Source organism: Diceros bicornis, chromosome 4, assembly GCF_020826845.1.
Source record: "Diceros bicornis minor isolate mBicDic1 chromosome 4, mDicBic1.mat.cur, whole genome shotgun sequence".
NCBI lineage: Eukaryota > Metazoa > Chordata > Mammalia > Perissodactyla > Rhinocerotidae > Diceros > Diceros bicornis.
Genome location: NC_080743.1, coordinates 21,020,577 through 21,048,109, shown reverse-complemented (window position 1 = coordinate 21,048,109; position 27,533 = coordinate 21,020,577). Strand labels below are relative to the sequence as shown.

The following is a 27,533-nucleotide window of genomic DNA, read 5'->3' as shown; positions in this document are numbered from 1 at the left end:
CAAAACGAAGAATAAAAATCACATGATGGTCTCAATAGATGCAGAGAAAGCATTTGACAAGATACAGCATCCATTTATGATAAAAACTCTGAATAAAATGGGATAGAAGGAAAGTATCTCAACATAATAAAGGCCATATATGACAAACCCACCACTAATATCATTCTCAATGGTGAAAAACTGAAAGCTACTCCTCTAAGAACAGGAACCAGACAAGGATGCCCACTGTCTCCACTCCTATTTAACACAGTATTGGAAGTCCTAGCCAGAGCAATCAGGCAAGAAAAAGAAATAAAAGGGATCCAAAGTGGAAAGGAAGAAGTGAAACTGTCACTATTTGCAGATGACATGATTTTCCATATAGAAAACCCTAAAGAATCCACCAAAAAACTTTTAGAAGTAATAAATGAATATGGCAAAGTTATAGGGTACAAAATCAACATACAAAAATCAGTTGCATTTCTATACATTAACAATGAAGTAACAGAAAGAGAAATTAAGAATGCAATCCCATTTACAATTGCAACAAAAAGAATAAAATACTTAGGAATAAACTTAACCAAAGAGGTGAAAAATCTGTACATTGAAAACTATAAAACATTGTTGTAAGAAATTGAAGAAGACACAAAGAAATAGAAAGATATTCCATGCTCTTGGATTGGAAAAATTAACATAGTTAAAATGTCCATACTTCCTAAAACAATCTATAGATTCAAAACAATCCCTATCAAAGTTCCAATAACACTTTTCACAGTAATAGAACAAAGAATCCTAAAATTTATATGGAACAACAAAGGACCCTGAATAGTCAAAGGAATCCTGAGGAAAAAGAACAAAGCTGGAGGTGTCAGACTGCCTGATTTCAAAATATACTACAAAGCTATAGTAACCAAAACAGCATGGTACTGGCACAAAAACAGACACACAGATCAATGGAACAGAATCGAGAGCCCAGAAACAAACCTACACATCTATGGACAGCTAATTTTCAACAAAGGAGCCAAGAACATACAATGGAGAAAGGAAAGTCTCTTCAAGAAATGGTGCTGGGAAAACTGGACAGCCACATGCAAAAAAATGAAAGTAGACCATTATCTTACACCATACACACAAAATAACTCAAAATGGATTAAAGACTTGAATGTAAGACCTGAAATCATGAAACATCTAGAAGAAAACATAAGCAGTACGCTTTTCAACAACGGTCTTAGCAACATTTTTCAAGTACCATGTCTGACTGGGCAAGGGAAACAATAGAAAAAATAAACAAATGGGACTACATCAAACTAAAAAGCTTCTGCACAGCAAAGGAAACCATCAACAAAACGAAAAGACAACCTAACAATTGGGAGAAGATATTTGCAAACCATATATCTGATAAGGGGTTAATATCCAAAATATATAAAGAACTCATACATCTCAACAACAGAAAAACTAACACAATTAAAAAATGGCCAAAAGACCTGTACAGATATTTCTCTAAAGAAGATATACAGATGGCCAACAGGCACATGAAAAGATGTTCAACATCATTAACTATCAGGGAAATGCAAATCAAAACTACAATGAGATAGCACCTCAAGCCTGTCAGAATGGCTATAATTAACAACACAGGAAACAACAATTGCTGGAGAGAATGCAGAGAGAAGGTAACTCTCATACACTGCTGGTGGGAGTGCAAACTGGTGCAGCCACTATGGAAAACAGTATGGAGATTTCTGAAAAAATTAAGACTAGAACTACCATATGATCCAGCTATTCCACTGCTGGGTGTTTATCCAAAGAACATGAAAACATGCATGCGTAAAGATACATGCACCCCTGTGTTCACTGCAGCATTATTCACAATAGCCAAGACTTGGAAGCAACCTAACCGCCCATCATGGGACGAATAGATAAAGAAGATGTGGTATATATACACAATGGAATACTACTCAGCCATAAGAAATGATGAATTCCAGCCATTTGTGACAACATGAATGGACATTGAGGGTATTATGCTAAGTGAAATAAGTCAGAGGGAGAAGGTCAAATACCGTATGATCTCATTCATAAGTAGAAGATAAAAACAACAACAAACAAACACACAGAGACAGAGATTGGATTGACGGTTACCAGAGAGGAAGGGAAGAGGGAGGAGGGTAAAAGGGATGATTAGGCACAATGTGTGTGGTGACGGATTGTAATTAGTATTTGGGTGGTGAACATGATGTAATCTATGCAGAAATAGAAGTATAATGATGCACACCCAAAATTTATATAATGTTATAAACCAAGGTTACCGCAATTAAAAAAAATATAGTTAATTTTTTGGAGTGATGCACCAAGAAATTAATACCATTTAAAAGCTACATTTACACAAAACTCATAGGATTAAGCACTCTCACCAAAGATTTTTCGGGTTTTGTGCAAGTAGCATAGTTCAGGAATGGGGCCGGTAGCCCAGGGTATGAAATATGACACTACTTACAGCTTTAAGTAGGGCAATTGCCTACTTTATTAGCCACTCGACCTTGTCCTTTCCAGAAACAGTGGGATTTCACTCTGCATTTCTTTTCCCCAGGTGTTTTTTTCCATTAACCTTTAAGTAATATGACTGGAAAGCAATATTTAACATTGCAGACACGCCTAGATAAAGGAGGTGAAGATGCTCACTGAGCATCTAACTGGTATCAAGTAATAAAATAGGTGGATCTCATCCACATGTCTCATCAGAAATAGTAATCACATCAGAACAGTTAATTACTAAATGCACCTAAGATTAAAGAAAGTGCTAAGTTTGGAATATCTCTGGGTATAGCATAAACTTAGAATATAATTGCTATAACTAAAGATGAAGAAAAATGTAACAGGTGAAGAACAAGTGTATTTTGCAGCTGTAATGCATGTTGTCATTACTTTGGGGGGGGAATTCATTTCATTTATAAATGTTTAGTATATTTGCTTTTCTATCACAAACAGTTTATTTCCTGTATGCAATAAGGTAAAAAAAATTCAACTGATTTTTTTTTCAATTGATTCTTAGAGGGTAGTACCAGCTTTATCTATATAAGTTTAATTTTGATTTTTTAATTACCTACTGCTTTTTAAGAACTGAATTATCATTAAACTGATGGATGTAATCAGATAAAAAATTTTAAATTATTTGAAACACAAATGTCTCCCAATATTAAAGTTGTTTTGCTTTGGTTTGACACTGTTTTCCTGGTGAAGATCCTTCAGGACTTATAATAATAACACCAAGGTTTTATGCAGTAATCACTTCATTTCTCTTCTCCTTTAGCCTTAAGTTTATCTGAAACTATTATAAAAGAAGAAAAAGTGGTAAAGTTTAAGTGCTGTAAGTATTATGATTTTGTTTTTATTTTAGAATAGTACTTATTTTTTTTTCTGCCATCTGGCAAAACTATTTTTAAAAATCCCCAATTTGAATTGTAGCTCTCTTTTTATACTGTCCACATTTGTAAGGATAGATTTGCCCAGAATTTGCTCACAGACCTGACTGCTAAAATGTACTTTAATAACCTCTTTGTCTTTCCCATTCCAGTTGAAATCACCTTCTTCCTGATTCTTGTTAAGAAGCTCTTTCAAAGCGTTTTCTGAAAAACTGGGATCTGTTCCAGGTTCTTCCTTTGACAAAGTTACACTAACTGGTCTGTGGATTATTTCTGCAGCCTCAGCAACACCATTATTAGTCTGTAGCCCATCTAAAGAAACAGTTGATGATGCTGAATAAGTATTTCCTAAATGATCCATTATAGGAAGCAAATATAATTCTGGTTGAAGAGCCTAAAACATATAGGAAATTTTAAAAAATTAGTTTGTAATTTAAAAAAACAGTAAGCTAAAACATAAGCTTAAAATATCACATTACATACATATGGAGGTGCAAATGATTTGAGTTTCAGTTCTGATTCTTGTTTTGCCTTCACCTAGAAATAAATAAATGAGAAAAAAATGAAAGTTTTGTAACATTTTTCAATTAATTTTACCTCTACTTTTTTTTCCCCCGAGGAAGATTTGCCCTGAGCTAACATCTGTGTCAATCTTCCTCTATTTTGTATGTGGGTCGCCACCACAGCATGGCTGCCAACGAGTGGTGTAGGTCTGTGCCCAGGAGCTGAATCTGCGCCGCTGAAGTAGAGCACGCTGAACTCACCCAGTAGGCCACGGGGCTGGCCGCTTACCTCTACTTTTTTTGCAGAAGGTGCATATCTGTGACATAGAAATCAAATCTAAAAGCTGGTAACTAAGACTAGATTCTAGAAAATGTAGAATATAATCCTATTTCTACTCACTGTACTAAACATAACAGAAATTCTATGTCATTTAATAATAATAATTATGGCTATCACTTGCATGGATTCACTATGTGCCAGGCACTATTCTAAGTGCTTCACATATATTTGTTCAGTTAATCCTCACAATTGCATGTGATAGGTACATATACTATCTGTAGTTCACAGACAATGAGACTGAGGCAAAGAGAGTTAAGTAATTTGCCCAACATTTTATAACTAGGAAGTTTCCAAGTTGGGATTCAAAGTCCAACCTTATAAACTTTATTTCCTAAATATTCAACCCATAGAGTTCATTTGTTATTCATTCCTTCATTCAACAAATATTGAGGGCATACTATGTGCCAGGCAGTGTTAGATATGGCGGGAATACAATGGTAAACAAGGCAAAGTCTCTGCTCTCAAGCAGCTTACATTCTTCTTGGGGGAGCAGATGTTAAATAAACATGATTTAGGATAGTGGTATGTGATTTATGAAAATAAAATAGTGATGTAATAGAGAGTAACTTAGAAAAAGAATATCTAAAAACTACACAGGCAGAGAAGGCTCTTTTGAAAAGATAATACTTGAACTGAGACCTGAACTATGAAAAGAAGACGCAAGCTATTTGAAAATCCAGGGGAAGTGATTTCCAGGCAAAGACCATAAATCAGAAATGAGTTTGCTGTATTTGAGAACCAAAAGAAGACTTCTGAGGCTGAAGTGTAGAACCAGGGAGAAAATAGTAGTAGATGAAATCTGAGAGGCAGCCTGTTCCCTAGGCCCTCCTTATCTCTTGCCCAACTTCTGTAAAAGTTATCTGGTTACAATCTCCACCTCTAGTCTCTTAAGGCTCTTATCATGTCATCTTTTGCTCAAAAACTCCAAGCCTTCAGAAAAAATTCCAAACTCATTAATCTGGCATTCAAGACCTTCAATAAACAATACAGCTTGTTCTCTGTTATTCCCTTTCACACAGTCAATGCTCCAGTACAAAATGAACCACTACTTTTTCTTAGTTGCCTGCTTTTCCACTTCTGTGCTCATTCTATTTTCTCTGCTCTGAAACCTTTTCCCACCCAACATCTTTGCAAGATCAAATATTTATCTTTCATGATCCAAACTGAATATCTCTTCTTCCTCAGAGTTCTCCATCTCCCCTCTTCTCCTGCTCAAAGTAATCTCTTTTTCTTCTGAATGTGCAAAATATGCTACTTTAATTATTTATGTATTTTATCTTTATTACTACGCTGGATACGCTTTAAGGGCAGGATCCGTATCCAATTCTTTTTTCTCAGTTTGTATATAGAAAAACATCAATAAATATTTGTTGAAAATAATAAAATAGTAGAAGGATTTTAGAAGTTGACTTAAATTACCTTTAAGCTCCCTTCCAATCTAGGATCTTGTGACTGTTTTGTAATTTTACGTATCACGAAGAAGAACAAAAAGTTTTGAGAGTTGTTCCTTTTCTTCCTCGTTTGAGGAAAACTAATCTACAGATCACTAAATTAATATTCTGGCATACTAAATCTTTAATGACAAAAACTTCAAATCTAGCTGCTGATCCCAAGAATTCCACATGGCAAATTCCTTTATAGTAATACTTTGGGGGGAAATGTTTACTTTTTTCCATTATCTTTCATTATTTAGTTTGTTCAATAAACATTTAAATGCCTCAAAGTGCTAAACACTTCGTTAGGCACAGATTATAAACACAATAGTGAATAAAATAAAGTCTTGGCTCACAGCAAGCTACAGTTTAAAGGCAGAGTTAGATGCTAAACAAATAATCACATAAATAAATAGATTATAATGATATAATATGCTCACTAGAGTGGAATAGGAATATACTGCATTTTAAAGAGTTTAAATATGGAAAACCTTGATTAAAGAAATAAACCTTATATAGATATGAGAAACTGAGATCTGATGGCTTGCTGGATTGAGAGTTTCGGCTAGGAAAACTTTCTACTTAGAAAATCCTACCACTAAATCATAGAAACTACATATAGGAGTGTTCAATAGATAATAGCTGATACCCCCCAAAAATACGTTGGAGCCAGATCATTTCACACCAAACGAGGCTAGTTGTGGCCCAAGCATGAGAACCCATTTTTCTTCAGAACATAAGTACTTGTTTAAAAAGCTTTTAAACACTAACATTAAATTAAAATATGTATATTACTTATATGATCATCTTTTAACTTTGTCTTCCTTTTTTTCCCAAGGAAATTCACACACACAAAACAAACCATATCATTTTAGTACCTGATAATATGCCAATACGACTCATCTTTTCTTGATGATTTATGTACTTAGTGATATTTCCATTTCATTATGAGATTACATATTTCATAGCATGTTAAGGAGCTGAGTTGATATGCATTTAAGAAACCTAATTTGTTAAAGTATGCTTTTCTTTAATCAAAAGGAAAAAAAAAAGAAAACTTACCACAGCTAGATTATTTCCAATGCATTTCAGAAATAAAAATTTTTCTGCAACAGCATCTTCACCAAGGAACTCACCGAGACGCTCCCTCAGGGCTTGTAAAGTAAGGTGAGGAGATACTCTGAAATATCATGACATTGCTTTATAATGTAAAATGAAATAGGTTTCGGCTATACTAAAGATTTGGTAACTTTAGTCAGCTATCTCAAACAGAAATACCAATTTAATATATCATTTATAGCTTAATGTATTATGTTTCTACATTGCCTGGCACTTTGTAGGTCTTCAGTAAATATTTTTTAAAATAAATGATTAAAAGTCTGCTTTTTAAAATTATGCAAATGAACATTGTTTATTACAAAGTCCTTTTTGTACTGAAAAGCAAAATGCTTGTCTACTTTTCTCATCCACCTCCAAACTTTAATGATAAAACAAAACTTTGCTAAGAAATTTATATACTTTTATACATACATTAAAGAATGACTTGGCCACAAATATTTTGGAAGTTTGACAGGATTAGCTAGTACCTAAAAATTTCATTGATGATCAAATGTTGTCAGACTCCATATCTTTCTCATTAGGGATAGTTCATTCTTCAATGTCTAAAATCTAAAGTTATCATTTATGCTACTGTTCTGAGTTCTTGTTTTTCTAGGATCTTATGGAAACATTATATAATTAATTGAATCCATAGGTATTTATTGAGCATCCACTATGGGTCAGGCATTGATCTAAGGGATGGGAATACTGCAATCAATAAAACAGACAAAAATCTCTGCCTTTAAGGACCTTATGGTCTAGCAGCCGGAGAGAAAAACTAACAAAATAAGTAAGACAAAAATATAATTCATAAGATACTACTAAGTACTATAGAGAAAAATAAAGTAGGGAGGAGAGAAAGGGACTGTAGCTGAAATTTAAAATACAGTGATCAGAGAAAATATGAACAAAAAAGTAATATTTGAGTAAAGACCTGAAGGAGATGGAATAACATATATAAAGGCAAAAAGACTATCTAGACAAAAGGAACAGCAAGTAAAATGGTCCCGATATAGAGCTATGTGTGACATGTTCCAGAACAGAAGGAGGCTAGTATGTTTGAAGAAAGTGATGGGGAAGACTAGGAAGACTGAGGTGTGCTCAAGAGAAATAACAGGCAGTCAGATCACATAGTGTCATGGATGTTTCTGTGAATGTGAAAATACATATATACATACTCAAAAGTGTACATACATACAGACACATATATTCTCTGCTTCTATTTTTAAACGGTTCAGTGAAAAAGTCATTTTGGATATACTGGTTTAACCACTATTCATAGCTCTTAACAGCTTTCTAATTTCAGATAATTTCTGTCTTAATTCTCTGTGTATAACCATAGTAATACACAGGTTATACACTGTTTTTTGGGTGGCAGTACCATGGCTAAGTGACATCTGTTCTTATGGTACTATTTGATTTCACTGTTATACAGCACTAGTTATTGATAGTATTCCATTAAGTTAGGAATACCACGTGGATGAGGTATTTTTCACTTATAATTTTTAAACTTCCAGAAAGCATTTTTCTCTATAGAAAAAAAGATTGCTTTTTCAGGCACCTTGTTACATGACCACAAAATACTTGCCTTATAAATCCAGCTGAAATGAATGCATTAACAACTCCTATTGAAATGGTATTTAATTTATAGTTCCACGATCCTTCAGGGACATAAAAAACATGAAGTTCCACCAACTGAATAAATTGAGAATAATGTCAGTTAAAATATTTTTAAAGTGAAAAAAAATCAATTGATGTCCTCTAGAATTTTAAGTTAAACATAATTGAAATAAACATGGAATACAGGCATCCTTCCAAACAAAAAACAAAATGAAGAGCCAAAAATTTGTTCTTAAGTTGGGACTTGGAGCACATTTTCCATTGGAAACTATGTCATAGATGTGGTCCTTTATCACCCTAACATCTCTGATATACAGAGTTCTTTCTGTGGCCTGCAGTAAGAATACTAGACCAAGACCAGTTTTCTTATCACCGAACTTTCCCCCTCCCCCGCCTCCTACCTACTCAGTTCTATTGTTATGAGATCCTTATCCTTTATATATTGTCTCCCTGACACAGTTGTGATGATCACTAGTTCTTAGCACTTGCAAAGGCGTGAAGACTGTGGTTTGGGGAATATTTTTGTTTCCCAGAATTCCAGGTAGAATCTATTCCTGACCAGTGATGGGGAAAGAAATGGTTGTTCTTACATAAGGCATATCTGTAAGCTTCTCTGTGCTTATATATACCATCTTCATTTCCATTAATGTTTTGTTATGACCTCAACTAGAATCCTTCTATTTAGAAGAATATTTAGATTACTACAACACAAAGAGGACAATTACAGCAAATATAGTCTTATCTTTTAGTCTAATAAAGTTTGATATTCACTGCATATTAAAGTTAAAGCATTTAAGTGATTATACTCTATAATAAATTTATGTATTAATATATAACATTAAATATCTGAAAAACCTTTAAAAGTTTAAAGTAAATATGACCTACTATTAATGTCAGCAATTAGTGATTAGTAATTTTAATAGGAGATAAAAATGGTTCTTGAATTGAACTTTTTGCTCAAGTAGTTTTTATAGACAAAGTAAATTACTTCTAATCTTTTGATGACAGAATATTAATCAGAAATTTAAGATGTTTGTATAGACTTCATAGTGAAGTTTGCCTTATGCTACATTTTGAACACTGGAGCATTTAAAAGATTATTCCCTAGTTAACACTACACTATTAATACCTAATAGCATACTATAATATTAATACCATATAATATAGTACTATATAATACTAAATATTAATACTATAATATTTAATAGCTATACTATTAAATATTTGCAAAATCTTAAGAAGTTTGAAGCAAATATGACCTCATCCTTTATATAAATATATTAATGTTTTACAGGAGAAAAAATATTTCTCAAACTAAACATTTTGCCCTATTTTTTTTACCAAGTAAATTACTTCAATTTTTTTATAACAATTGATTAACTACAATTCAAAGTATTTAATTTAGATGTTAATTCCATAATTGAATGAGTAGGCAATACAAAGAAAATATAGTTAATAAAACATTTCTTGGTCTTTGAAACATGTTATGATGTAAATTCATTTATGGTGAGTTTAGATTTATCCATTCATTCAACAAATATTTACTGAGTGCCTACTGTATGCCAGCACTGTTCTAGGCACTAGGGATATATCAGTGAATAAAACAAAGATCCTTACCTGCACGTAGCTTACATTCTAATGAAGGATCAGGACAAGAACGAGGGTGAGGCAAGTGAGGCACATACCTCAGGTGCAAAATTTAAGAGGGCACCAAAACCTCAATAATCAAGACAGATCACATTTTTAAAAATCTATTCAATGCAAAAAATTCATAATGAACAAAATATCAAAAATTTAAATAAAGACAGAATTCAATAGTACTATTAGAACTTGAGGAAAAAGGAAAAATATGAACCCCTATATACATTTTAACCATTAAGAATAATGGTTAAATTTTTCCAGAACAACAAAGTAGTTGAAAAAATATTGAAAAATTTAAACATATATATTAAAACTCACATTATTTTGTTAAATATTTATACCAAAACCTGACATTTATTATAATTTTTCTTCCATGGCTTTAATGGAAGCAGACTCATCAATAATATTTTCATTAAAACCAATAACCATTTAAAAGTACATTAAAAGGTATATACAGGGGCACATATTTTTCCCTTTGCCTCAGGCTCCAAAGTAGCTAAGCATGGCGCTGTTGGGTTCTGTTTCTATTTAAATGTTGATATCTTGTTCATCATGATTTTTTACATTAATTTTTCATTTTTGAAAATATTGTATTAAAATATTTATCTTGATTACTGAATTTTTGGTGGCCCCTTAAATTTTGCACCCAAGACAAGTGCCTCATTTGTGTCAAACTAGCCCCCATCCCATGAAGGACACAGATAATAAACAATAAATATAAAACACCGATATATTATATAGTACATTAAAAAGTGCTTGGTACTAGGAAAAAAGAATAAGTAGAGCAGGGTAAAGAAAATGGGGAAGATGAGGGAGGAAGTAGGTTTCAGTTTTAAATAGAATAGTCTGGGTAGGTCTCATGGAAAAGGTGAGATCTGAGTAAAGACTTGCAAGTGAAGAAAGAATTAGCCAAGTGAAGATATAGAGGGAAAGAGTTCCAGAAAGAGCTAAAGCAAAGGCCTTAAGGTAGGAGCATCCCAGTACGATTGAAGCAGAGATCGTGGGGAGAGAGCACGGAGATGAGGTCAGAAAAACCAGGAGGATGAGCAACAAATTAAATAGGGTCTTTTGGGCCATTGTAAGGTCTTCACCTTACAAAATGGTAAGTCAATACAGGGTTTTAATAGGAACATGACATCTTTTATTTTGTATTTTTATTTTTTTAATATGAAAAATTTTAAAGATACATACAAATAAAAGGAATAATAGTACAAATGTCGGAATACCTACTATTTAGATTCATAAGTTAACATTGTGCCATGTTTACTTCCTCCATGCCCTCAGCCATCCCCTCTCTAAACCATTCAAAGTAAATCAGACATCATCACATTATAGCCATAAATACTTTGGCATTCATCTCCTAAAAATAAGGACTTCTCTAACAATCACAATACCATTTTCAAATCTAAGAAAATTAACAAATTCCTTAATGTCAACTAATATCCAGTCCATATTCCAAGTTCCCCAATTGTCTGATTGTCCCCAGAATGTTTTTTCCACCTAAAACCCAATCAAGGATCACACAATACTTTTGGTTGCGTGTCTTTTAAAAACTTTAATCTGGAAGAGTTGCCCAGACCTGCTTTTTTCTCTTCATGACATTGACTTACTTACTTTCTTACTTATTTACGCATTTATGTATGTATGTATTTATTTATTTATTCATTCATTCATTCTTGAGGAAGATTAGCCCTGAGCTAACATCTGTTGCCAATCCTCCTTTTTTTCTGAGGAAGATTGGTCCTGGGCTAACATCCATGCCCATCTTTCTCTACTTTATATGCAACACCGCCACAGCATGGCTTAAGTAATGCGTAGGTCCGGGCCCGCAGGATCCGAACCTGCGAACCCCAGGCCACCAAAGCAGAGCACGTGAACTTAACCGCTACATCACCAGGCCGGCCCCAACATTGACTCTTAAAAGAGATTGGGTTAATTTGTCTAACAGAATGTTCTGCATTCTAAATTTATCTCATTAACTCCTTAAGGTATCATTTAACTTATTTTTCCAATCCCTCTGCCTCCTATAAACTGTTAACGGTATCGCCTTCACTTGACACAAGCTAATCATGTGGGGCAAGAATACTTTATAAATGGCGCCCTGTATTTCATATTGCTTCACATCAGGACATACATAATGCTCTACTTCCAAATCTACTATGTTTAATAACTTTTAAAGGGATAGTAGAATAGACTGTAAGGGGTAAGAAAATGGAACCAGTTATGAACCTATTGGAATAATTAAAGTGTGAGATGATGGTAGCTCAGACCAACGTGCTAGCAGTAGAAATGATGAGAAGTGGTCACATTTTGTATCTAATTTAAACCTAGGGTCAATCCATTAGAAGTGGGGTTTGAGAGCACAAAGTCAAGTGCTACTCCAAGGTGTTTGGCCTCAGATACTGAAAGGATGGATTTGCCATCACCTGAGATGGGGAAAGTCATGGGTAGTACAGGTATTTGGGAGGGGGGAAAAGGTAGTTCAGTTTCAGACATGTTAAGTTTGAGATGTCTATTGGCCATCCAAGTGGAGATGTCAAGTAGGCAGCTGAATATATGAATTTGGAGTCTGAGAAAGAGGACTGGGATGGGGATACAAATTTGAGAATCCTTAGCATAAAGTTTGTATTTAAAGTTATTACACTGGATGAGATCACCAAGGAATGAGTGCAGATAGAGAAGAGAACAAAGAGCTGAACCCAATATTAAGAAATCAGGAGAAAATGAAGACCCAGCGAAGATGACCGAGAATGAATAACCAGGGAGGTAGGAGGAAAACCAAGATAAAGTGTTTGCTAAAAGCCAAATGAAGGAATTATGTCAAGGAAGAGAGAGTGATCAATGGTGTCAACTGTGCTGCACAGATAGATCAAGTATGTTTAAGATAGGAATTTAGCGATAGATCTAGTAATGTAGAGGTGAATTTAACAAGAGCAGTTTCAGTAGAGAAGTGGAGTAAAAGCTTGACTGGAGTTGGTTTAAAGAGAAAATAGGGAGAAGGTATTGGGGCCTGAGAAGGTATGAAATAATTGTCTAGAAGAGTAAATGAGTGGGTGGAAGACAGTCTAATTGCCTACCAGCAAAAGGTTCCACTTGAGATTCATGGTCTGAATTTAAAGTGAGAATAGTCCTTATGTTGGTTTATTTTTCTCCAGTCATGTCCAGCTGTGGATGTAGGTGTAGAATAAGTGAAGAATTGGATTAACCAGGACTTTTGTATTGCCGAGGAGTACAATGAAACAGAGAGGGGCAAGGAGTCACAAGTATGTGAAGAGAATGATCAAGACTGCCCTATAGTATTTAAGGCAGCTGTGAGGGGCATCACAAGGTGAGGAATAGTAAAATAAACAAGGTGATAGGATCAGTGCATTGGAGGTCCCAGTATAGTTGGGGTACTTAGAGGAAGTGAGCTAGAGATACAAGAACTGTAACCAGACAGTGGGATATATGAAGTTAGGTTCATGGAGGTGTCAATACCTAATACTTTATATAATCTATATTTTTGCTTTATCAAAACTTTTCAAAAACGGTAAGCAGGTTTTTCTTATATTTTAGTATAAAAAAAGTTTCTTACCTCTGATGAGGAAGGTTGACTTGGATTGAGGGACATATTTACCAAGGTCCGAATGGGTTAATTATCAGTGGAATTTTGTGTTTTTTTAAATCTTTCTTCCTTTAAGTCGTATTTAATAAAGGTTGTAACAGATTTTTGGCTTAAGATAGCATTCCATTCACTTCTGTTCTCTGATTTGTTCAAAAAGTGAAAAGAAAAACACAAAAGGCTTTAAAACAGATTAAAAATGAAAATTTAGGAATGTATACAATCACATTATTATTCTAATTCAAAAAGACATATTACTAGTAAATAGGGCTGGTAATTGCAGTGACATGAACATGCCATACAACTAAGTAAAGTGGTAATTACATTATAATGTAATTACATTGCAACCAGGACATATTTTACTATTCTAAACAATTCATTTCATATATGGTAACTTCCTTATTAGAGAGGAGTTAGTGGCAATAAGCTATAATAATTAGAGTACATGGGCATCATTAACTGGTATGCAAATTGGGAGGCTAGAATTTTCAATTTCTGTGGATGCATTAAAAATTTGATATTTTCCTTCAGAAGAAATTTTTACTTTTATTTCCTTTCTGATGTACTTATTTATTTATCTAGTACTACCTTGCTGTACACAGAACAAATTTTTAATTAGGCAAACTCAAGACAGATCAATCAAGGTCTGCTTTACTATTATCCTAAAGTAAACTGGCCCACTATACTATCTCTTTTAAAGGAACAGCAAAGAAGCCGTGTTTTGAACTATAACGTCCTTTGTCATTTCTGACTGCATCAATGCGGAAGACCAAATCCTGCGCTGGTCAGAGACAAATAAAATGGCCTGGCATGAAAAGATGAGCCCTCAGGAATTAGACTGGGAGAACTCAAGATTCAAGTATGTAGTTAGCAGATCTTGAAGGAAGAAGAAGGCAGAAAGGGAAGTTACGAAGTAGCATCATAGCCATGAGGTAAGCCCATGTTATGAGAAAGCTATAATGCTTTGTAAACAGAGAAAGAAAAAGAGATAAAGAATAGAGAGAATGACTAAGTGGACTGGTAGTGAGAAGCAAACTGGAGATACGCAGCTGATTCATGTTTATAGTTAAGCACTAGCAAGAAGAGTCAAAAATTTTTGCTGTTGAGATCCTCAGCCTTAAGTCTGCTCCCAGTTTGGCCTATCTGTGCAACAGTTCCTGTCTTTTCGGATTTCCATGGGATCATTATCTCTACTACTGCACTTTGTTGATCTTTACAATAATCTCCTGATTGCTTGTGGTAACTTGAGTAAGTCTTTGCTATCAAAACAAAAGAGTAAGCTTAATTAGCCCCTTTAGGCATGCTTAGAATTTGTAGTGGATCCTAACCAAATCACATTTCACATACTGAATCCTAACATATAATATTTGGGATTTTCAAATTCTTTACCTCTTACTGATTAATTTTCAAACAAAAGAAGACTGATAAAGTGACTGTAGAGTTCTGGTCTAATCTCTCATTTACTGCATACTTTTGCTTTACAACCCCCCTGCCAGGAATGGGAAATTGGCTTTATCTTGCATACTAACTCCCATCAACTGGTACCAGCTGTACAAAAATGAGATACTGAAAAGGTTCCCAAGGCTACATCTGGCCTCAGTAGGAAAGAGTGCAGAAATGAGTTATCATAGTCAACTATGGGTTTGAGGGGAGTAACTGAAAGTAGATATACCACCCACCTGCCATCTCTCATCTAGTCTCTACTTTAAAGAGAATTAGCTATCATACTTTCTCTGCACTTTTCCAAAATGATTTTGGGAGTCAGTAGCACAGCTGAAAAACAAGCTTAAGAATTTCTGATACTCTGTTTAGTGCCTAGAAATAAGGATTCTGGTAATTTTTATTTCCTACCTGATCTGATAATAGGGCATACAGAAAGACAGTCAGAGGACTTGAGAAAATCCTTAGGATTTTCAAGTTTGGAAACTTGAAATGAGCCATGTTTAAACATACCAATATAGTAGAATTTCATACAAAGTAATTAAACGGACTGGGAGCCAGAGAGCAGGTTTCTAATCTTTTATAACCTATAAGACTAGTCATTTACTCTTTGCCTCAGTTTCTTAGTCTGTAAAGCAAGTGGCTTGGATTCTTTCAGATTTTTTGCAGCTCTAAAATTCTTTGCTTACTTGATTGCTTGAGGAAAGCAAAAAGCAATAGGGAAAATTGTATTCTGGAAAAAGAAATCATTATATAGTTAACCTCATGCCAGATGATGAGAGTGCTTCTTGACATAATTCCTGATTCTTAAATCACCAAGAAATGAGGTCTATCTGATCAGGATAAATTCAGGTTATAAAAATGTCTTGAGAATTCTGTTCTATCTAGTTCATGGTTAACCTGTAAATAAAGTTCTCTAATCCATTTAAGGGTTACCTGTGTTAGGTAAATCGATTAAAATGTCTGAGGGCACTCCAGAACTCCCAAGAATTTTACAGTCCTTAGATTTGTAAGAGTAGTGGAGGAATGAAGTTTGTTTTCCATCCAGGTCCTAGCGTCGACAAAATGGCATACTCTCAGGATATATATGGGCATTTTAGGGTGGGGAAGGGTTTCCCAAAGAGTAACAGAATAATATAGATTTAGAATGTATGTTAGAAAAAGAATTATAGACTATGTTTTCTTTTCTTATATCCCTTCTAGGTCTTTTGAGCGAGTGTAGTTTTCATAATCATAAAATAGCAACAGGACATTTTAAACAAATCTCTGTTCTTTTCAAAAATTATCTCTTATTACATTTTCAAAGAGACAAGAGATATCTTCTTGCCCAGCATAAAACCTATTAAGATGAACATTACAGTGATGTTTCTCTTGGTAAGTGATATTTGAATGTATGGTTACAGAGTATCTCAAAGTTTGTATTCTAAAAATAGGAAAAGAGTTCAAGATTGAAATGATTGAGTTTCAAATATATTTAGAGTTAAACAAAGAAAACAAAACCTTGTCTCATTCTTCCTGATTGTAAGTATCAGTCAATATGGTATTATTAACACACAATGAAAGCATAGCACAGGTATATAAGAAGAGGTAGAAAGAATGCACTTTCGCCCATCTCCTTCTTTCCCTATGAAGGAATATAGAGTTTCTGAACTATACACATGTCCTGTGATGAAAGAAAAAACTGCTCCTTCACTTCCTGTACCCTCTGGGAAACCTTCCAAAAGGGAACAAAGCACAGAGATAAAACAGTTTCTACCATTTTTTGGACCGGAATTACAACTACTGAAATGAAGGGTAATACAAGAGGTAACGGAAAAAGTAATAGAAAAAAATGTAAATTTTAAAATTAAAGGATAGTTAATGGTACCTCCATACATCCATAGATGTAGAGTTAAAAATACAATAAAGTCTTATGACCTTTTTACTGGATACTTTAATTCTTTTTGTGGCTTCTTATAACCAAGTTTCCCATAGTTCCATACCCAACTATGAAAACTAATTATTACTCTAATACATGAGCAACTCCATGGAAAGAAATACATTATTACATATAATGGGATAAAAATCAGATTTAAGTTCCAATCTTGTCTCTGCCACAAACTAGCTGTATAACTGTGGGCAAGTTACCCAACCTCTCCAACCTCAATTTGCTTAGCTACTATAAAAAGAGAGTAATATAAATTCAGTCTTTAAGAAGTCAGAACTAATTGAGTCTCCCCCTGAAGAGATTCAGCTTTTAGTTAAACTACAAAGTAAGGCACTTGAAACAAAGTATTTTATTTATTCAAATACTGAGTTTAGATCTAGTGAACTAAAGAATTTAGGATACTAATCGAATAAGGTGAAGATCCCAGGTAAATTTAAATTGACTACGCTCTGCTGACAAAACAGAAAATAACAGATTTCTTGGTTTTGTTTTCTTGCTGTTCATTGTTTTAAGGATTCTCTCTGTGTCAAATTGTTTTTACAACAGGGCCTGTTTTTAACCATATGAAATGTGAACTATGTCTTAAGGTTGGTAAGGTCTTTGAGATGTTTTAAATCATTGTAGAAGGTCAAAGAACATGGCTTAACAGATATTGATAGTTCATGCTGTATTTATTGCTAATCACTTCAGATGCAACTGAATTTAAAATGAACTCAACGTTTTTTTTCTTCTTTCCTATCCTAAATTGAATCCTTTTTCAGGACACTACAAAAACTAAGATAATAATTTGAGACAGCAATTCAAACTCTGTGATCTCTCTCTGCAGTAATTGAAAAACAACTTTTTCTGAGAATGTGTAAGCCTAAAACGATACTGGCTTTGCTTATTCTTCAACACTCTTCCCCACAGAAGAGGGGATTGGACTACATATTCCCTAAAATTTCTTCTAGCACTAACATTTCACGGTTCTTACCTGAGAATTTAGAGGCATATTCTACAAGACCTATGAAATGGAACATTTCTTTGAGTAAAAATATTTATGTTTAATTTTACAAATCTGTAAAGTATGAATGAGATTAGTTAACAAGGCACCAAAGGTGAAATAATTTAAAATACTACTAGGGAAGAGGGAGAAGCAACATTTATTGAGATACCTGTCATATTCTTTACATATATAATTTCATTTCAGTCTCAAAAACAACTCTGGGAAGTAAGCTTTATTGTTTCATTTTGAAATGAGGAAACAGAGGCTAAGTGAAGTTTAAGTGGCTTGCCCAGGGATACCAAGGGAAGCGACAGAGCCAGAATTCAAACCCTGGTTTATAATGCCAGGCATTTCATCCACTGTACGAATTAAGTAAAATACTAAACTACACTGTATATTTTTTGTTTAGTAAATAAGTTAGGTTTTGTTGACATAAAGCAAATTATACACAGATTTTCTCACTATACAAAAAATTTGAAATGCATTAATGATGAAATTATTGATGTTTATAGAAAACATTAGTGTATTCGTTGATGGACTCTCCCAACAGAATAGGAAACATTCGTCCTAAGCGCTGTGACATAACACACATGTTTCCATGGGTGAACCATGCATTGGCTGAATCTATTTTGGTTAGATCCTTCTGTCTCTCTCTCTCCAGAAAACTCCTTTGAAGATCAATTTCAAGGAGCAGGTAATAAATTACAAATGAATTATAAAAGAACAAACTTTCCCAAAACACAGAAAGAAGTTTTATTTTTTAAAGTACAAAATAAGCGTGAATCCCCCAAATGAAATGGATAACGAGACAGGCGTCATCTTCAGCCAGCACCCTGGCTTCTTCACAACCTCTTCCGGAAAACCAAGAGGTAAGAGGTGATAGAAGCGAAACCTCGAGAAGATCCTCTTTTCTCTGCTTCCCGCCGCCGGCTCCCCTCGGTCGGTTACAGCTCCTCCGCGCTCTCTTTCGGCCTCGGGGGTCCGATGGCGGGGAAGCGGGCTGCGGACGAGCCACCCGCCGGACAAACTCGGGTCCCTGAGAGACGTCTCTAAGGGGACAGGGTGCCTCGCGCGGGACCCTTCTAGCTCCTACGCCCCGCGGGGCTCTCTCCTTCCCTTCCCCTCAACTCGGTGGAGAGAGCTGGGACCCCTCGCCGCCCCGCCACCAGGCCTTTTATAAACGCCCTCAAGCAACGACTTCCCTCACCAGGCCTCTTCAGAATCGCTCGCGGGTCTGGGCGGCTCACAAGCTCGTTTCTTACCTTTCCCGACCCAGCCTCTCCGCAGACGGAAGTAGAAGCCGGACGGCCGGTCGCGCTCGCCCCACCTCCGCCGCGCCCACTGTCCGCTCCGCCCCTTCTAGCTCCCTTCTCTCGCACCCCCGCGGGAAGCTGGAACCGCGGGCGGAGGAGGGCGCGCATGCGCGCCGAGGGTGGAGCCGCTGGGCGAAGAACCGGAAACTTAGAAACAAAGTTCCGAGCCCCGCCCCCCGCCGCGCTGCCCTGCCGTCTGGCCCCGCGGACCGACGACCCACCGACCGACCCACAGACCCGCGAATCGGCCCGGCTCTCGCGTGCGCCATGTCTGGTTCCTCCAGCGTCGCCGCTATGAAGAAAGTGGTTCAACAGCTGCGGCTGGAGGCCGGGCTCAACCGCGTGAAGGTGGGCGGGGGCGGGCGGTCGAGGGGGAGGGGAGGGCGGCGGCGGGTGGGACTCGGCGGCCGAGCTGGCCGGGGCGGGCGGGACTCGCGTCCGGCCCTCGCTTCCCCCTGGGAGGACGCGCGCTCGGCGTGGGCGATCGGGCAGCGGCCGGCTTTGGAGAAGCAGCGGCGCGTCAGCGCTGGGCTTTGGGGGGCCGGTTAGAGCGCCCTTCCGCCTCAGGATTCGCGAAGGCGGGCTGGCCCTGGGCTGAACGGTGGCTTTCCGCATTCCGGTCCTCCTCCCTCTCTCTCCCTCCCTGCCTCCCTCCGCAGTGACTCCGCGGCCGGCCTCGCAACAGCTGCTCCTCCGCGCGCCGTCCGCACCCTCCCCGTCCCTCTACCAGCCTCCGCTTCTTGTCACCCGAGAGGGTGTCATCCGACTGTTGATTCAAAACAGACGTATTTTTTCTTTTCTTCTCAGAACTTTCCCAAACCCAGTCCCTTTATAGTAGATTCTTACTTCCAGCTCCTCTCACCCACTTAACACACACTTAAAAACGAATTCTTGCATAACTTCAGCTATAGGTTAAAGAAGCATGTTTGTTTTCGAAACGTTCCCGGTGTCTGAGGTTACCGCAGATGCCCTGTACAGCCTCGTACAAAGCGTGCATTTCATGGCTGTTTGGCACAGTTGGCTGTGATCTGACCTTGGGGCATCTCCTGGTCCGCGTACCCGAGAAAGTGATTAGGTGGACCAGTCCTGTTTGTTTTGGCGTCTGGTTAGCATTGCCCTTGTCTTGGGTATTTACTTTGGGGGAAAGCCTTGTGTGTGTGTTGATATGATAACCTGACATTCAAGTGCTGTTCTAAGTTTCTCTTGATTTTTTAAATCCCAAGTGGATTGGCTTTTTTCTGGTGCAGGTCATTTTACATGTGAAACACTTCTTATAATTAAAAAAAGAAACAGAGAAGAATATAAATCATGCGCTCTGTTGAAAGAAGCAGCCGGTTTCCACGATGATTTGATTCTGTACTCATCAGGCTAGTCTTCACTTCTCCCTGAAATGTTTTGTGGAGCAAGGTGGTGGTGTCCCATTTACCTACTTCCTTAAGTAGAAATGTCAGGGACCTAGTTGACTCAGTTGTGGTCACCTCAGGAGGGAAGGGAAATTCCCGATAGTCTTGGTGTGGGATTCCCCTCCCTTCCTGTCCTTTAAGTGCTGTAGACTCCATTGCTGTTTGGAATCATTTCTCTAATCTCCAGATTCTTACCTCATCCCAGTGGTTTATGGTCATCTTGGCTGGATTTAATACTGAAATTTTAAATTAGATATTTCTTAACTAATCATTACATTATCATTCAGTTGTGCCTTTATGGTAGATTGGAATGGCCCAGGAAAGAAAAAAATGGGGGAAGGGGGCAGAAAATGGCTGGTTGAAAGCAGTAAGTATAAATAGGGGTACTTACTCCTAGTCTCCGAAGAAAATGAGATGAAGCCCTCAGACTAAAGTACAGTACTCTGAGAGCTTTACCATGAAAACCCTAGTCTCCCCAGTAGCTCCCCAGAGAGATGCCTGCCTCATACACCTAATTCTTTAGGAGACTTCTGGTCGGGATCATTCAAGCCACCAGCAGTGACTGGGTGTTAGAGTTCTGTCTGTGTGATGCTAGGGCATGTAGCAAGGAGGGGAGGGCATCACACCTTTGAACTTGAAATGAGCTTTTCTTTAGACACGTTGCAAAACCTGGTTAGTTTGATTTCATTTTGTTCATCTATTTTATCTATGACTCTCTGCTAGGGTTTTTTTTTTTTTTTTTTTTGGTGAGGAAGATCAGCTCTGAGCTAACATCCATGCCAATCCTCCTCTTTTTGCTGAGGAAGACTGGCCCTGAGCTAACATCCATTGCCAATTCTCCTTTTTTTTTTCCTTTTTTCTCCCCAAGGCCTCAGTAGATAGTTGTATGTCATAGTTGCACATCCTTCTAGTTGCTGTATGGGGGACGCCGCCTCAGCATGGCTGGACAAGCGGTGTGTCAGTGCGCACCCGGGATCCGAACCCAAGCTGCCAGTAGCGGAGCGCGAGCACTTAACCGCTAAGCCACCGGGCTGGCCCCGCTAGGTGCTTTTTTGTGATATTTTATTTTTAAACTAGCATAAGTTTACTGTTTAAATCTTTGAGTACAGTTGATAGAAATTATCACAAATGCTTGACAAACTCTCACGTATGTAGGGTGACCATACACTTTATTGCCAACCCAGGACACTAATAATTATGCCACGATTATAGGGTTTCAATCTCCTGGATGGTGATTATTACAGTGCCTTGGTTCGAAGCTTGTTCCAGTTTTAGAGCCTTTGTCTCAGTTCTCCCCACTGCTTGGAATTAGTTTCTCACTGATGGTTACTTGGCTGGATCTCTTGTCATTGAGATCTCAGTTTAAATGTCACCTCCTCAGAGACACTTTCCCTTAGGTTACAGTGTCACAAACCACTGTTTTTTCTGCAGAGCACCTGTCTTTTCCCATGAACTGTCAGCTCTTTAACAGCAGGGACCTGGCTGTTCTTACATATTCTCAGTGTCTCGAGTATATTTGGCACATAGTGGTGCTTGAGATGTTTGTGAAAGGGAGTTAGGTTGGAGCCTTCCTACACTTTAGGCAGAAAATTAACAGATATTTTACTGTATCCTTACTGCTGGTTCATGTAAATGAAACCAAGTTATAACATTGTGAAAAATGATATCACCCATTCCCCCACTTTAGCTACACATTCTTTTGGGGGGAGCACGGTGGCCATTTGTTGTAGAACTTGTTACCAGGTATTTAAAAACTACTTGTTGACACAGTCGCTAAGTAAACCTGTGGAACTCATTTCTGTGGACTGTTGTATAAGCCAACCATACAAACAGATTCTGAGAAGTTTGGATTCATCTCAGCATGATGGATCCTTTTATCAGGTTAATGTCTAGGTAACAGCTGTAATCTGTAGGATTTCTTGGTATAGAGAGCATTTGTGATGCTCTTACCTCTCGTTCAAAGGCCAAAAACCGAGCTGGACTGGACACCTGCTCTCACTGTCCTTGGAGATAGTTAAAACTGAGAATAAAATAAATGGTTTTCCCATCTTCCTAAACCTCAATTCAAGACTTAGGATATTGTGTTCATTTGGGGCATCTTTTAGTCATTCATGGTCTACATCTGAACCATTCAGTTCATTGTTTTGGTATCCTGCATCACCTTAACCAGAATATATACAAATAGTAGATGTTTAAGTGCTATAGGATATAAACAAAATAACTATAAAGCCACAGAAGTTCCTTAAGTCCTGTTTGAGTGGCATTGCATACATATATGAAAATTACTAAATCACATTTAAGACAAATATACAGTTTCTTAAAGGCAGGCTGCTCAGTGAAGTTAAACCTAGGTTTGCTATCTGCCTTTCAGTCACAGGACACTGAGCAGAAAGCTGTCACTGTCCAGTTTTATAACATTAAACAACTGATGGTACTTAATACCAAAACAGTGAACTGAATGGTTCAGATTTAGAACATTATGTTCATTCACAGCATTTTTGCAGTGATAACTGCTTTCAAAATAATAGTTTGCTAGAATTTTAACACTTTTTGTTTAACCTCTAATATTGTGTACGTCTTTTAATAAAAAACAAAATGTTGAGTACCCTCAAGGTTGCACTTGAACAGCGTATTTAATAATAAACTAGCAAGATGTGCTATGCTATGCAGCGAAACAGAATTGTCCTGTTTATACTGAATCATTTGATGCTTCTAATAAGCAAAAGAAAACATACTACAAACTAGAATCATTTACATGCATTGTTTTAAGTATAAGAGCTCAGTATGACTGTTGACCTTCAATTAGTATATATCTTCCTCTGAGTTAAGAAAAGTGTTCATTGTGGGTATTTTGAAAGGTTTGAGAAAACCTTCATTAAAACATTCTCACTAACCCATCCTTCCCTTGTTATGTATAGGTTTCCCAGGCAGCTGCAGATTTGAAACAGTTCTGTCTGCAGAACGCTCAACATGACCCCCTGCTGACTGGAGTATCTTCAAGTACGAATCCCTTCAGACCCCAGAAAGTCTGTTCTTTTTTGTAGTAAAACAAATCTTTGGAAGGTAAGTTTCCTTAAATTAAAACAACAAAACCCCACATAGTAGGAATAACTAGTCAAGTCTCTTTCTTTGCAGCACTTACAGGTTGACCAAGATCATCCCATGCACTTTAAGTTTCCAGTCTCTTTGTTTTGTGAGGAAAGTGAGGATTGATGAAGTTTGAAAAGTGGTCTTGAAGATGAATTGTTTCTATTTTACCATAAAGAGGGTTAGAGGATTTAATAACCATAAAGAGGGCATAGGAGAGTTACTAGAAAATTTCACTCCTGTGACATGTTACCTTTATAGCATTGGCCTAATAGTGTATTTTGGGCTCCCCAAATACTAGTTTAATTTTTGTGTATCTAGCCAATATTTAGCCCATTAAAAAAATCTGCAGCGTTTATGGGGATGACTTTTAAAGTACTACCAATTAATTTGGATTAATTCTGATGTTATTGCTCTAATAGAACCCAGCTACAGGGCAGCATAGCAAAGAATTGGGATTTGTGAACACGAGAAAATCAGGTGATAGTTCGGTAAGCTGATGTGTCAGCATTTGGAGTTGGGAATAACAGGTTTTACTTTTTATTCTTATTTGTTAGGTAAAGATAAAACGAGAGAAATGAAGTGTATGAGTTCATGGTGGCAGACAGTGGATTGAATTTCAGAGGATTAAGAAAATAAAGGATGGGCTGGTTTAAAGCATGCTTCCGTATGTTAATCTGTACCTTCCAGTTCAAATGTTACTGTGCAAAAATGTGTAATGTTTAAAAGAGATGTGACCAAAAACATGCTATGGATATTTAAAAATGTAATGCAAGGGTACTACCTTTTATAAATCCATAGTACTTTAATCAGGGTGTATACTCACCAGTATTGACCTATGAGAAGCAACCTTAAAATAATACAGTCATGTGCCACATAACAAGGGTTTGGTCAGTAGAGGACCATGTACACAACGGTGTTCCCATAAGATTAGCACCATATAGCCTAGGTATGTAGTAGGCTATACCATGTAGGTTTTCATAAGTACACTCTATGGTATTTACATAAGGATGAAATGGCCTAACGACGCATTTCTCAGACGGTATCCCCATCTCTCAGACGGTATCCCCATCGTTATGGGAAGCATGACTGTAGTGCTTGAAAAAGAAAAGAAAGATGACTCGGTGGCACACGCCCTTTACAAACATTCTAACTCCTCCAAGTCCAGGAAGCTGCTTCCTAAAATACTATGTTACATAGCTGTGCCCTCCCTAATTAAGCTTTGTAGACTTGGGAGTGTCCAGGAAGTCTTTATAAGTGTGACATGTTTCCGGTAAATACAATGATTGGTTAAGTTGATTAAGATTTTTGAAACACCAGGGAAAAAGACCACCTTTGAATAACAGTCTTTCATAAGGAAGCAATTCTTTTTAAGTGTAGCACTTTCATATTTAACAGTTTAATAGTTCCTTGCTTCTGGCAACATTAATTCTTCATGGCAGTTTTTGGACATTTCTTATTTTTATGGTTTACTAAAGATCCTTTTTAAACCTCTGTTCCTGTTGTATTCACTTTACAAAGTGGTTTATTTTCCTTTGATATAAAATACAGTTAAGAAGTCTGGCTTCTTAACTGGCTGTTAATAGTTTCATTGCACAGGAGTCTATGACTTGCTTAAGGTTATAAATATGGCAGGGATAAGAACCCAGATGTCAAAGTAAAATAATGGCTGTTAATCCTGGCAGTATAATAAAACAGCTTTGTGGATATGATTTGAAACACTTGGGGCTAGGAAAAGACTATTTGGATGTAAAAGCATTTCTTCTCAAACTTGAATGTATCTGCAAATCACCTTGTTAAAATGCCAGTTCTAATTCAGTAGGTCCGGGGGTGAGGGCCTAGAATCTGCATTTCTTACAAGTTCCCAGATTATACTGGTGCTGTGGTCCGAGGCCCATAGTGAGTGGCATAGATGTAAAGAATCTATATTTGAGTCTTTATACTCATAGCTTTTAAGAATATATGGCTTTTATAATTAAAAAAAGAAAAAAAGCATATGTAATTTGGCAACAGCTAGTACGAGGAAAACGGAAATTACCACGATCAGCATACCTAGAAATAACCAGTTAACAGATTATATTTCTTTCTCTTTTAAGAGAAAACAATTTATTTTTTAAAAATAATGAGGATCATAGTATGTACAATTTTTTCATTCTGCTTTTAAAAACACTTATGAATCTTCTTATTTCATTAAGTATTCTTTGTAAATGAGATGTTTAGTGGTTGTACTGTAACTTAATTATACTTCATTGAATACTGAAGTTTGCAAATTTGAGGCTTCACTGAGGCCAATATCTTGGTACCTGTATGTATACTCTGCCTCTCTATTTCTTTAAGATAAATTTCTAGAAGTAAAATTACTCAATAAGGGATGACATTTAAAAATGGATAACACTAGTCTTACATTAAACTTTGCTATTCTGCCTGGAGCTTGAGAGTGTTTTTTTTCTGAGCCCTTGCCAAACAGACCTGAGCCCATTTGCTACTATTTTCTATCTCGTTTTGTAATTTGTACCGATTCAAATACGTTAAGTGAGGTTAAACACTGTTTTTTCACCAGCCTCTTGAACATTTTTGGATGGAATATCTCAAATTTTCAAATAAGTATAAAGATGAACCATGTATCTACCATCTTGAATTAAATGGTTTACCTTGTTAATTTTTAAAAATGAAAGATCCACTTTTTCTACCTTTCCATATAGATAACTTATCCTAAAGTTACTATGACCACGTTTTTACTTTTTACTACATATATTTATTGTGTTTTATCATTTTAAAACATAGCCAGTGTTTAGGGCATAACTATTATTGCATTATTTTTGAGATTTGTGTTGATCCATGTAAATTGTTGTTGTTTTAATGGCTGTATTAGTATTCCATCCTGTGTATAAACCTTAGTTTATCTATCCATTCCCCTACTGAGTTGCATTTAGGCTATTTTCAGTTCTTTGCTCATAAAACACTATAGTTAATATCCACATACACGTTTCTCTTTGTGTATAGGTTTATCTAGGTAAATAGAAGTGCTGTCCTCAATACTATTGCTCATTTTCTAGGGATGTTCAGACTTTTCTCAGCTTGAAGATTTTTATATTAATTAATATTATTAATTTATACTAATTAATATTTTTTTATATTAACTTTTTTTATTAGGATACAGAGTATATTTTGGCAATGATCTTGGCCAGTTAATCTTTAAGTCTGTTTATTTATAAACCATAAATGATACATACTTCAGTGTGGTTGTGAAAAATAAATTACATTTTACACTATAGGCATTTCCCATTTTTTCCTAGAAACCCTGTGACGTGTCTGGTGTTTTTTTTAACAGGCTTAGATTAATTGAAAGTACTTGTATAAACTGACATTCATATGAATGCCCTAAAAGTAATACAAGATGTACTGCTATTCAGAAAAAACTATTGTTCTTTGATACTTTTGCCCTAATTTGCTTCTTTTTCCATTTCAGGTTTTCTAAACCACTTTTCATGAACCAGTGAATATTCAAAGGAGAGCTGAATTTGAAGCCTGTATAAAAGCTTATCCCTGTAACACGTGCCATACTATACAAACTTCTGCTTTGTCAGTCCTTAACATCTACCTCTCTGAATTTTCATGAATTTCTATTTCACAAGGGTAATTATTTTATATACACTGGCAGCAGCATATAATAAAATACTTAGTATAAAAGGTTTTTTGCTTAATTATTGGTATTAAATATACTATGTATTTGTTTTGAATACCTAA

General features: G+C 36.3%; 2 protein-coding genes across 2 annotated transcripts in view; one reads left to right on the top strand and one right to left on the bottom strand.

Annotated features, from left to right (window-relative positions):
• The window catches only part of SPATA1 (spermatogenesis associated 1), a 34,948-nt gene extending 21,177 nt beyond the window's left edge, over positions 1-13,771 (bottom strand). Inside the window, 5 exon segments of the mRNA XM_058538395.1 lie at positions 3,558-3,789; positions 3,879-3,932; positions 6,734-6,851; positions 8,358-8,464; positions 13,605-13,771. Of these exon segments, the coding sequence (XP_058394378.1) occupies positions 3,558-3,789; positions 3,879-3,932; positions 6,734-6,851; positions 8,358-8,464; positions 13,605-13,640 (547 nt within the window). The 5' untranslated portion in view covers positions 13,641-13,771.
• A 5,691-nt stretch (positions 13,772-19,462) lies between these two features.
• On the top strand, positions 19,463-27,479 carry GNG5 (G protein subunit gamma 5). The gene is made up of 3 exons (XM_058538394.1): positions 19,463-19,644; positions 23,618-23,762; positions 27,256-27,479. Exons 1-2 carry the CDS (start codon positions 19,564-19,566, stop codon positions 23,741-23,743), a joined length of 207 nt encoding a protein of 68 aa, XP_058394377.1. The 5' UTR covers positions 19,463-19,563; the 3' UTR covers positions 23,744-23,762; positions 27,256-27,479.
• Positions 27,480-27,533: the final 54 nt, after the last annotated feature.